The sequence below is a fragment of the Lissotriton vulgaris genome, chromosome 1_1 (assembly GCF_964263255.1).
Source record: "Lissotriton vulgaris chromosome 1_1, aLisVul1.2, whole genome shotgun sequence".
NCBI lineage: Eukaryota > Metazoa > Chordata > Amphibia > Caudata > Salamandridae > Lissotriton > Lissotriton vulgaris.
This window is the reverse complement of record NC_141685.1, coordinates 1004757842-1004770307: the sequence shown is the minus strand read 5'-3', so window position 1 is coordinate 1004770307 and position 12466 is coordinate 1004757842. Positions and strand designations below refer to the sequence as shown.

Sequence of the window (12466 nt, the reverse complement as noted above, 5' to 3'; positions counted from 1 at the left end):
GAGAGTAGAGATACTGCCAACCCATATGCTGGCCCAAGACTACCTGACTCATGTCCTGCAGTCCAACAGTGAGCCGAAGATAGCTTCTCCTGAGAGCAGCAGCCTCACACTTTTCTCCACAAGCACATCTGGTGGAACCTCTTGTCCTTTCTTGGAGTGTTCTATTGGGCCAATCACACCTCATCTATCTCTCTCTCTCTTCATATTTAGGCCTTTGCATCTCTCTTCCACTAGGCTTCTCCACCCAAAATTGTTTTCTAGATGCAGCTTGTTTTTTTTTGCTCTTGAAATGTTTACATGCCTCTTCACAGTCACCACTTTCTCTTGGGTGACATCACTGAATGCCATCTACAAAGAGGCAAATCTTCCCTTTCAGGGTCCTAATTTAGTGACCTATAGAGGCAATAGAGAGAAAAGGACAAAGTCCTGACTCAGTGGCACTATTCACTCCAGTCTCCTGCACTTTCTGCCTCCCATCACTTTGTCATTTCTGGTTCATCACCCTGCAGCCCTCGGCTACGCTGCTTGGCCACCTCTCCAGCTGTTTATTTGGAACTATCCCAGAGACCCTGATGAGATCTGAGTAGCCCACACCCGTCCTTTCCTTTCATTGGCATCCTAGAATACGGCTTCAGATACATCAATTCAATTTGCCTAGCAATGCTTCTTCATGCTGCCTTAGACTTTATCACCAGGTGATTTCAAGGTATTCGCCAGTCTTCTTTCTTACATTTTACCTTCATTCGCCCCTTACCAGCATCAGCATCAATGGCCTATAATTGCCCTGGTCCCATATTTCCATTTTACTAGGTATCACAACATTGTCTCTTTTTTAGTCCCTAGCACCCAAGCAGCTGAACTAGGTCACCAGTACTACGCGCGCCCGTATTCTTTTATGATTTACACTGTTGAATCCCATCTCCATTGACTCATTTAATCTTGCGAATCCTTGTACAATTTTTCCCTCCCATTAAAGCACTGACAGCTACTCTCTCCCGTAGGTAGTGTTTCAGTGTACCTTTGGATAAACGTCGAAATATTGCACTGTGGATACTTCAAAAACATACTTTTTAAAAAACTTGCCCATTGCTAGCTTTCAACCACACGATTTTAGGCACCCCTTTAATCTGTACAATGAATCTCTTGTATCTCCTGAGCTGGCTAATGTATCCAAAACTTGCTTCATTTTCTTTTAACTTGTGCACTATTTTCATGTCGCTTGGTACGTAGCCCACCTGCACTCCTTGCCATCAACCCCCACTATACTGTTGCCAAATGCAGAGTTTGGTCCTCCACTCTAATTTGTGTTGCGCTCTTTCTCTCTAGTATGAGGGTCTGAATCGTTTCTTACGATTCTCTCTAACTTTGTCTATTTCCTCTAAACTACGAGCCACTCCGCCCTGCGCGTACCTCTGACGTAGCTCCAATTTTGTAAATTTGGCTGTCTTAACATCCACTTGCATTGTCTTTGTATGGACTGACTAGGATCCTACAATACATGGTGACTGGTTCAAGTGCCCCAATACTGCAGGCTCCAGAAGTAAAATACTCCATTACCAGTACTGCAAGGCACTATTCACTGTAGTTCCAGGCTTCCTACTCCTGTATTTCCCATTTCTTTGCTGTGAGGATCCATACCTCATTATTACCAGTCTTATATCCAATCACAGCCAAGATATGTACCCATTTACTCATATTGCTTCTTTAAAGCATAGGGAAGGGATCCAAGAACTTTGACCAGTAATTTTGCCAGATTTTGTACAGCACTCCAATAATGGTCCGTTAGGTGAAGGAGGAAATAGAGATGTACAGATCTTTGATCTCTGGTAGCACTAGTAACTCAAAGCACACAATGTGCCTTACACAGAGATGATATGCCAGTCGTCACAGAGATTGCCAGTCTTGTACTGCTGTTCCCAACCGTACTCTACCTCACTCCTCAGTAGCTACCCCTCTCCCCCCGACCCCAGCCTATCCAACTAGCAAGGAAGGAAACATTACTGCGCAATGGAACTGGAAAGGAGGGACGTACTGGACTCTCGGAAGCTCCCTGTCGCAGGTCCGATGGTAAGGAGAGGAGGGAGAAAGAAAGAAAGAGAGAAAAACAAAAACAGAGAAAAGAGAGACAAGAGGTTAGCATGAGGCTGGAGAGGCACAAGATTAGGTAACACATATGGGCAGGCAGAGGCCTGGCTGCTAGACACCCTGACATGCAAACCCTTTGGTGCCAGAACACTCAACAACTGAAGTCATCAACTCTCTCCCCCCCCCCCCCCGAAACCTTCCTCCCCAACCTTCCCTCTCCAAGAGCAATCAGAACCACCTTTCCTGGCTCTTTACTTCCTCTTCTGGACCATCTCCCACTATAGGTTATGCAGCAAGCACCCACACAATGCTTCATGAATGATATCGACAGAGCCCACGCTTCTTCCACCTTGCCCCCAGCCTAGGGTGCATCTAGCAACACTTTAACCTCTTCTGTCCATGAGACCGCTCCCCTGTGTTTGTTGCACGTATGTGATGTTAGCTGAACCTGCTACCTCCTGTTGCTACCTACATCTCTCTCTTTTAGCTGTTCTGTACCGTTATCGAAAGACTCCCTCCTGAGACCCCATTTTAGAGATAGGCGCGCTGGTATCAATTTACTTGTCCATACTATATATTGGTACATGTACTACAGGACACATATTTTGCAGATGTTGCTTAACAACTAGTGAGATTCCCTATCCCAAGCGAGTGTGGTAGGAGCAATAGCATACGTAGGGGTTATGCATGAGACAGGTTGACCTAAATGGTTGAGGAGGGTATTGGTGGTGGGCATAAGTCAAGGCTGGATTCTGTACCTGGAGAGTTGAAGACTGGAGGTGAAGATGGGTTGAATCCAACCGACTCGGCGATCAGAGTGTTGTAAGGGCTGGTCCCGCTACGAGTCTGCAACACTGGGTTGGTCAGGAGATGATTACCCATGGTTCCTAGAGAGGTGAAAATACAGCACAAGAGGATATCTCTGTTGCTCTCATCTAGTGCTGAAAAATCACAAGTTGTCCTGCCAGGGTGGCATCGATGTGCAAAAAACAGAATTATTGTGTGGGTTTAACTGAGTCACACAGGGCTGGCACTGGTCTCAATACACTTGGGTAGACCATGAAAGTGTTCCACACAAGGCAAGTTGAGCAAAGCCTTTTGTATCCAATCTTATTGGTTAGGATGAGCCTGCTTTCGGAGTGCTTCAGCTCACTTCTAGCTACACAGCGCAGGGAGCTCAAGGCTGCAGATCATCACACTCCTCAATGATTGTACAAGCCTCACAGCCAACCCGCGTTGCCACTTACAACCCGTCCTCAAGATGACATAGGGGTTAGAGTGAATTTAGAGAGGCAGGCACAGGCTCAATGCATGGTGGTACACATTTGCACAGCTCACTGTGGGACCGGAGCTCGGCATCAAGGATGAATGTGAAATATGCTTGCCCCATATCCGGCAGAGCACAAACTCAGCCTCAAATGCAAAGGGCACCACGAACAAGGCCTACGGTATTGCAATATTTGTACACATGTAAAATCTAGATGAGCTTGGCCAGCCAGGCACCAGACGTTCTAATGTATTAATTTCTCTTTTTGTGTGTGTCCCAGGAATACAACAATCTGCTTTACATTAAGTGATGATATGAATTTTGTGACCTTTTGAAGGAATATTAAAAGCTTTTAGCTCAGTTATACATTTCATACTATCGGTTTTGTTTGGTTAAAAGCCTTCCCGGCAATTAGACTATAGTCTTATATTCAACGTAGTGGCTGATTAAAGCCTTATATCCTACTGCCGAGGGCTATACCAGTTGTTACAGGCCCTGAATCCGAGTTATAGGTTTGAGCTGGGGGCAAGGGCCTAAAGGTAAGGCCAGGGCCTTCAACAACCAGTAGAGCCCAAGGCCGGAGGGTTATAGGAACATTCCACCCACTGAGGGTAGAATGCTCTAAATTAAAAATGGAGAAACAGAAAGATAACCATTTGAATGTTAGAGCAGGAGGCTTATACCTGTCATTATTAGCTCTGAGCCACTTCATTGTGTTCAATGGAGCTCCCAACACTCCAATGCTCTAAGACTGGTTAGCGTTGTGGACAGCCTTTGGCATGCAGATAGTGCATAACAAATGATCAATGAATTAATAACTGATTGCATTAGCATCCACCCCCCAACACAGTGCTGCAAGTTTAATCGCCATGAGGTTAGATTGGTTTCTGTCAGGTGGGGAGGGCTGATTAGGTGCTGTGGTAAATTACTTATGCCAGTGTGTCCAGAGGTATTGGTATGAATGACAACTGCTGGCCATGCTAGTGAGCAGCCTTCTGAATGAGAACGAGTGCAGTGAGTTGCATGGCAAGGCTGTCAGAGTGGAAAGATGCTGAGAAATGTTTGCCAAAAGTCAGTAAATGTTTCAGGGGGACTAGTGAAATGTGAACGCTTAGTAGGAGCTCTGTGAAGGGATTGCTGTGCAGGGAGAGTTTAGTGAGAGGCGTTTTTTGTGCTCGTTGGAAGCTACTTATGATTAGTAAACAGAGCTTGGTAATAGGTGGGTGTAGAGACACCGGTAGGGTGCTAGTGAGACTTTGCTGAATGATAGGTACCGAATAAAAGGAGGCTGGTGAGATGCTGCTAAACATAGGTGAAAGTTTGGAAATGTTTGCACTAACAACCCACAGAACTTCAGAACTGTAGCCGACCTCTCTTTTCTGAGGAAGATCATTGAGAAGGCTGCCCCATCTCAAATTCAAGCCCACAATATTGAATCTATCGAACACATTTTAATCCAAATTCTGCCCCCTAACAACACTGAGTCAGGTAGAGTTTAGACACTAGATAACTGGAATGAGGGCAAGCCTGCCTGCTGATCCCACTGGATCTCATGGTGGTCAACACCATCCCATCAGTCGCAATGCGCTAATACATACACTATTGTCCGAAAGGTTTGAAAATGGTCCAATCACTTGTCTCTTATGAATCACCTTCACTACACTCAAGCGTGGCATTCTGCAAGGCTCCAGCCTTTGGGGCCTTCTGTTCAACTTATATATGGAGCCCTTTAATACTATGCGATAGGACTAAAACGCCTCTTGAGAACAGGACAAAAATGCCACTGAGTTACATCTGAGAGTGTTGTATCCAACCAGCATTGCCCACTTCAAAACAGATCTAGATAAATGAACTACCTGCATGAGCACATTATTCCTAAAACTCTACCCTGTTGAAACGGAGTTTATATTTCCTTATCAACACCCACACCAGACGAAGAACGGCTGAGACTTTATCTTTTCTGTGGATCGCTTCCTTCCTGGTTTCCTATACCATATCCCTTCGTTTTTCTAAATCTGTCAAAATCTTTATATGACCAAATTTCCCCAATGAGACTGAAGTGACCCTTCATTTCTCCAACAGACTTGAGTATAAGTGTTAGCTCACCTTGATAGGGGTAGTGCAGGGCTTCCCAAATTCCCTATTTAACTCCTCATTGCCATCCTCCATGTTACGGCGCACTTGGTCATTCGATCCAAGACACCAGACCATTTCATTCTCATATTAAGAGACCTAACGTGTCTTCTACTGTAAGCTAGAATTAAATTTAAATGAACATACATAAACCACAAAGCCCTCTACCCTGGCCTCCCATCTTATCCATAAGATAAGCTTCACACCATAGCAGGACAAAAGTACACAAGGAGCCAAATCAATTGTTATTGAGGATACCCCAGGTCAAGAAACCTAAACTGTAAACTAAGGGCCTTATTTAGATATCAGCGGATGGAATACACATCACAAATTTGAAGGCTATCCAATCTGCCGTATTACTATCTCTACAGGATATAATGGGATCGTAATACAGCAGACGGGATATCGGTCACGTATTCTACTACGCCAAGATCTAAATTAGCCCTTAATCCTTTCGGATGCTTAGCACTCACGCAGTAGAACATGATACCAGATGTATCAGACTGAGCCTGGCCTTCCTGACATTCAGAAGCAAGTTGAAGCCTCATGTCTGCAGACTTTACTTTTCCAACTCACTATCCTCTTAGTCTGAACCTTGTTTTGTATATTACACCTGCTATTTAAAGGTTACCTATTGTTTCTCTACTTGTTCATAAAGCTCGCCCTTGCAGCTAGGTTTGCGCTAGTTAAGAGCCTCAAATAAATAAGTAGATGTGCTGGGGAAACACTATTAGATGTGAGTGGATGACGTGCTGTTAAGATGCTGTTAAGTATTACAGATACATTGGTAGGTGCTGACGAGATGCTGATGAATCTTAGATATACAATGCTTGAAGTTAGATGCAAATTGTTAGGGTGCTGGTGAGATGTTGGTGAATGTTCGACATACAGGCTGGAGTTGGGTGAGATGTTTGTGAATGTTACAGAAACGCTGGTAGGTGCTGGTGAGATTTTTTTTATAATTTTAGACACAGGGTGTTAGGATAAGGCAGAATTTTTCTGAAGGTAACTGGAACACTGGCAGGGTGCCAGTGAGAGGCCCAGAGCTAGTAGAACGCCATTGTCCATTGGTAGGCTGCCAGTGAAAGTTGCCAGAATATTGGAAGGCCTGTGGCCTGGCAGACAAGGAGATCATATATCCTGCTGAGGGTTAGTAAGAGGTCAGCATAAAAAGTGGCAAGAGCCAAGTTGTGATTGAAAGTATTAATGTAGAATAAGAAAATATGAGCAAAGATTGGGTTATCAGGGATAATCATGAGGTCCTTGCTGCACCCTTGTGCGCTATCATGATCTTTGGCACCATAGGTAAACTGAAATTGTGCTACTTCCCTCCCAACACAATGGGATTAAAGCAAATCTCAAACTCAAAATAGTCTTAAACCAATATATTAGCCACACATTCATCAGACACCCTTATGAAAACTGAACACGCTTTTGGGATCCAGTGTTGTAGGAATAAACCCTTTTCAGGGCTTTCCCTCATTCTTTGTCTCAGAATTTGGACCCATCTCCCAATTACTTCTTATCTTATTGCAGCCTGGCTGGAGCAGTCCTTCTCAGCTCGAGCTGCTGCTTCAGTCGCGTGAGGGGTGCTGCCTCTGAGTTCACAGGCAGCATGCCAAGTGCTCAGAATATTACATAGTAACCTTCTATCAAATGCATGGCTAATAACACTTTAACCAAAGACATCTACGCTGGCAGTGTATAAACTATAAAGATGTTACCTGATCTGAGAAGCTTTGTTTTGGCCCTATCTGGTACTTATTTTAACAGTGGAGGAAAGGGCTCCTGTGGTGTTCCCCTGTCTGCAGAGTTTGTGGAAAACCCATTAGGTGCTTTTTCAATCTATTGAGTGTGCTGAATGATCCTGGTGGATGCACTTAGGTTCTTAGGCATGCTGCGGTTATGTATGGCAGTGAAATATATGGTGAACTTTTGACAACCATATTTTGACCATATATTTTTGACCATACATTTGATGCTGGTGTGCTTCTTTGCTCTGCCTTGGCGGGGCAAAGTGTAACCTGTACATTTTGAGATTTGGGTGAAGTGCCTTGATAACATTATTCTGGCCTTTGGAGCTCTGTGAATGGGGTCTGTGGGCTGGAAGCCAGCAGTGGGTAGGAGAAAAGAGACCATGCTACTCACCTCGGTTCAATGTTGGTGTGCTAGTGATATCGCCGGCCATGAAGGAGGACTCGGTCTGCTTCCGAACGGTGTCATTCCACATTCGCCTAATTCGACTCTGTGGGCAGAAAAAAACGGTTATGAGCAGGGCTGGACTGGGAACCAAAAGCAGCCCTGACAATTTTGTAGGACCAGGGCCGGGGGAAGGGGGAGAGAGGTTGGGGCAGTGGGAGGGTGGGGAGGGGGAGGTGCAAGCTTGAAGCACTGCTGCTTTTGGTACTTGTAGACGATATTGCATCACCGCTCCAAAACCACCCCCCCCAATAACAAAAAAACATCCCCCACTGCTGCAAAACGGGCCCCACCCGTCCAGCCTCCCCAGAAAATGCCTGATGCCCGCTACAGCCAGTCCGGCCTTGGTTATGAGACGAGCCAGAGTCGTTTGTTCCAAGCAGGATCCTGTATATACACAAAACTGTTCCTGAAGGACACCACAGAATCCTGACCAGGCGTCGCTCCTAGCAAGTGTGGTCACATCTTCAGACATTCAGTCAGCACCCATGGCCCCGGCTTTATCTTCCAGTATAATATTCGCTTTTCTCGCTAATGGTGTGCCTAAGTACATCTCTAATCAGGAGTAAAAACTCTCTGAGCAGGTGTTGCATTTCACTAGATCAGATGAACAGGAGCAAAGCTCTCCAGGTTAGACAAGACTCAGCAATACTGACTGCAACACTGCCCCATTCTGGGCCTCGGCACCAGAGATCTATGCAGCATCGGTTACACAAGAAACAGAGTGTAAGAATACAGTATTCAAAAATACCTACTGCAAAATGTGCACTGCTAAAAGTTCGACCTTGCATACATATCTCTTTACAAAATGTCGACTTGTATCCAAATTGACAACCCACATACATTACGATTGGTCTAATGTACTTTTTTAGCTCCATTTGGTGGCATTTGGATCAGGTCGGTATTTTTGTAGAAATCTATTTGTTCAATGTTCAAAATTCAGTGATCTGTGTCATGAATGCTATGCTTTGGCAAAAGACTGTTTGCAGTCACAAAAGCATTTAAGAGTATGGGAAGCAGTACTACAGAAGTATCCTTTTACCTACTCCTAGATGTCTTAGTTAATCGGCCCGAAACGTCCAACTCCCTCAAAGTGGACGCGTTCCCTTTTATTTGTACTTTTTAACATACTCTGAAAATGCCTATATTAATAGGGCTCTATGTTCAAATGCTACCCTGGCGACTACTCACCTCCTCTTCGCCAGACGCACAATGCCTGCTCCACCTCTGCATAAACATCTGTTATTCAGCGGCAGGATACCCTTCGGAGTGAACATGCGCTTTACAAATACATATGTTATGTTATGTTATGTTTATGCTTGCAGTCTGCTCACTGGTTCAGGAGTTCCCAGGTATTGCGGGGCAGAAGGAAACTTCAGTCTAAAAAGGACATTGGTGCCCCTGTTTTATTGCTGCATGCTATCACCTGCTTTGCAGGGTACTCTTAAGACCTATTACATTCTTGTATTTTAGCAAGGCTTCTGCAATAGTGTCTTCATATGCTAGAGCGGGGGCCAAAGCCAAGGCCCGCGTCCAGTGACGTAACGTGAATTGCCAGCAGCTGGGGCAAGGCAAATATTGCGCACCCTAACCCTTGGACCGTTAGCACTTCCTGGCGCAAACTTTTCTAAGAACCAAAATGAATAGTAAAAAAAAATATTTTAACATTTTGTGCCGCTTAAGAATTTTGCCCCAGGGGGCAATCACTGCTGTGCCCCCGACACTATCCTATTGCCCACATCCTAGTAACTGGGCAATATTCCAAACTGATATCTGCAAAGAGGGCACCGATGGCATGTAATGGATGCCCAACAAGATGGAAACCTTGATCATGGCTCCAGAACGCTACAAGAAATGGAGCTAGTCTGAGTTGAAAATCTAGCTGCTCAACAGAACCCAGGACACTCCCAGCATGTGACTGATACCGCGCCAGCCCTACTGACCTATCAGCCTCTAGTCCCTGAGCCACATCGTTCGTTCCACAGAGGACACAACTTAGCTGAGTAGCTCGAGCTAAGCATTTTCTGAGCAACAGCATCCCTGAAATCACAGAGACCAAGCTATCCTGTGTGTAGTGTCAAATTCTTCCACCCATCAGATGACAGCGAGGGCTGGCGGAGGTACTCCATTCTAACAAGAAAGTAAGATATACTTTCACAGCATGCCTCATGGGAAAGGCTTTGTGTGGGGCAACATTATACCTACGCAATTCTGCATGCACCTATGTATGGTGCTATACCATGGGCCAACGGCCCTGAGTGTTTTTTCTACCTGCCCATCCCTGACTTTTCTGGCATATGTCAACAACAGACAAAGCCTATGCTATAAGAATCACTTGTGTACGCATGATAAACTTCAGCCCAAGAAACCTTCAAAAACAATGCAATGGCCAGAATTCTCAGGCTTACACTGCATCTGCAACCAAAACACTGCAATGACTAGAATTATCTGGCTTACACTGCATCTGCAACCAAAACACTGCAATGACCAGAATTCTCTGGCTTACATTGCATCTGCAACCAAAACACTGCAATGATCAGAAATCTCAGGCTTATACTGCATCTGCAACCAAAACACTGCAATGACCAGAATTCTCTGGCTTACACTGCATCTGCAACCAAAACACTGCAATGATCAGAAATCTCAGGCTTATACTGCATCTGCAATCAAAACACTGAAATGACCAGAAATCTCAGGCTTATACTGCATCTACAATCAAAACACTGCAATGACCAGAAATCTCAGGCTTATACTGCATCTGCAATCAAAACACTGCAATGACCAGAAATCTCAGGCTTACACTGCATCTTCCACCTTGGATGAGCAAGAAAGGAGAGTCAAAAGACCTGAGTGGCAGTTGGCATTATTTTGAGATGAAACATTGTCCCTTCTTCCTCCTTTAATGCCCTGTCCTGCCAGTCCCAGTCCTGCAGTGACGTACCTGCGTCCCAGTGTAGTAACGGTTGTTGCTTCTCATGGCCGACGTCTTGAGGGAACCATGGGCACCTCCGGGGGGGCTGCGCACGCAGCAATACGAGTGACGCAGGCACTTGCTGTACTCCTTGTGGACCTGGAAAAGAAGCATGGATCTTTACTGGGGGAAGCGACACAGGAAAAAAAAGGGGGACAGCATAGATGCAGGATAATTGTGTAGGTAATAATACCAGAGGAAAACCAAGCGCTCCCTCTCTATACTAAGGAATCAAGTTGAAATCAGAGGAGATTGTGGGCACTGATAGTAATGTCTTTTGTAGGTTGGATCGGTAGTTCCCAAAGAGAAGTGGTCTCATATTTTCTTAAAAAGGAGTGATGTGCTGAACTTTAAATGGAAACATAGAAATGCAGGGAATCACTATTCAAATTACCTGTTTGTTCCAGAAAAGTGTTTGTACTCTCCCATTAACTGCATTGAAGCAATCCTGAGAAGTGCAGGTACTCTTCCCTTCAAATGAAAGAAGTGCAGGTACTCAGTACTAGTCAGGATCTGCCATTTGAGAGCACTGGTGAGGGGTCAAGCCTGTTATGTGAGAGGGCAGGTGCACTTCACAATGCTAGGGTCCCTTGAGTTGCACTAAGATTCGTTGTACTTAATTTGGAACAAAAGGTGTGCAGGTATGTTATGTTAAGGAATGCTATGTTAAGGAATTTGTAGACTGCCTGGTTATTCCATTTGGAGTGTCCCTGCACTAGATTCCAATGCAAAAGGCCTCCAGAACCTGCCCTATACTATGTCATGACTTACATCTGTCTGCTACCCAAAGTGTATCTTTGGAACACACTACTGCCATTGCTGGGTTACCACATACCGAGCCTGCCTAGTTTTGGTTCCACCTCATGCCTCTCTTCCACCACCCTACCGCAGTCTCTTTACCTCACTCTTGCAGATTCTTTTACATCTCTGCTTTCTAGCTTAGTCACTGGTTTCCTTTTTGTTCTGTTCCTTCTTCTTTTCCCTCTTTTGACCTTTCTACCTCTTGCTCTGGTTGAAAGTGAGACCATGGAAAATAAATCAAGGACTGGTCCCCAAATATGGGTGCCGGTACCCTCCATCTTCAAGCACCGGCACAAATTACGCACAGCAGACACTGCACCCATTACCACTCCTACTCAAATTTTAACTCACCCTGTTGCACATGCACAGAGCCCTGGCTCATGCAGGTAAGAGTGGTGGGGCGGTGAGGCTGGACAAGGGGCATTTTGACAGACGATAATGAGGGAACATTAATATTTATGTAATTTTCCCTCGTGGTTGTCTGTCAAATCCCCCCCAACCCAGCGCCACCGCTCTTACCAGCACGGGCCGTGGCTGCATACACACTAGAGCAGGTATACCCTACATTTCCACTGTTTACTTGTTACAACGAATAGACTCCGAGATAGATCATCAGAACAGTGCCCAGACTCCCCTTCCTCTCTGCAGACAGACCATGGAGGCCTGGCGGCTGCTTACATTCCAAGCACAGCGAGGCGGCCAAGTGATCCGCCACTTTGCCTCCAGCACTTTCCTCTGCTTGCAAGGCTAAGTGCAGGGAATGCGTTGCTTGTCGAGTTCTCGGAGTTGCTGCCAAAGGGTGAGGTGCCTGCCAAGAACTCCTAATTACTCGCAGGTGCTGCTTAAACAGCTGAAACCACCTTTGTCTTCTGTGCTTTGGTTTGGGCGAAGGAGGGGGAGGGAGCTGAACCGAGCATCCTTGCAAGAGAGCGCCCAAGTCAACGGCGCCTGTCAGAGTGGCACTACTTCCAACCTGCAGCAGGCAGATGAGAGGCCAGCAGCCCAGATAC

At 45.5% G+C, this 12466-nt stretch overlaps 1 protein-coding gene across 1 annotated transcript in view; it reads right to left on the bottom strand.

Annotated features, from left to right (window-relative positions):
* Positions 1-12466, bottom strand: part of ADGRL1 (adhesion G protein-coupled receptor L1) — a 607344-nt gene that overhangs the window by 4625 nt on the left and 590253 nt on the right. The window contains exons 19-22 of the mRNA XM_086961122.1: positions 10626-10754; positions 7634-7730; positions 2844-2972; positions 2033-2050 (exon numbers count right to left, since the gene is read on the bottom strand). Of these exons, the coding sequence (XP_086817248.1) occupies positions 2033-2050; positions 2844-2972; positions 7634-7730; positions 10626-10754 (373 nt within the window). The remainder of the gene's footprint in view (positions 1-2032; positions 2051-2843; positions 2973-7633; positions 7731-10625; positions 10755-12466) is intronic.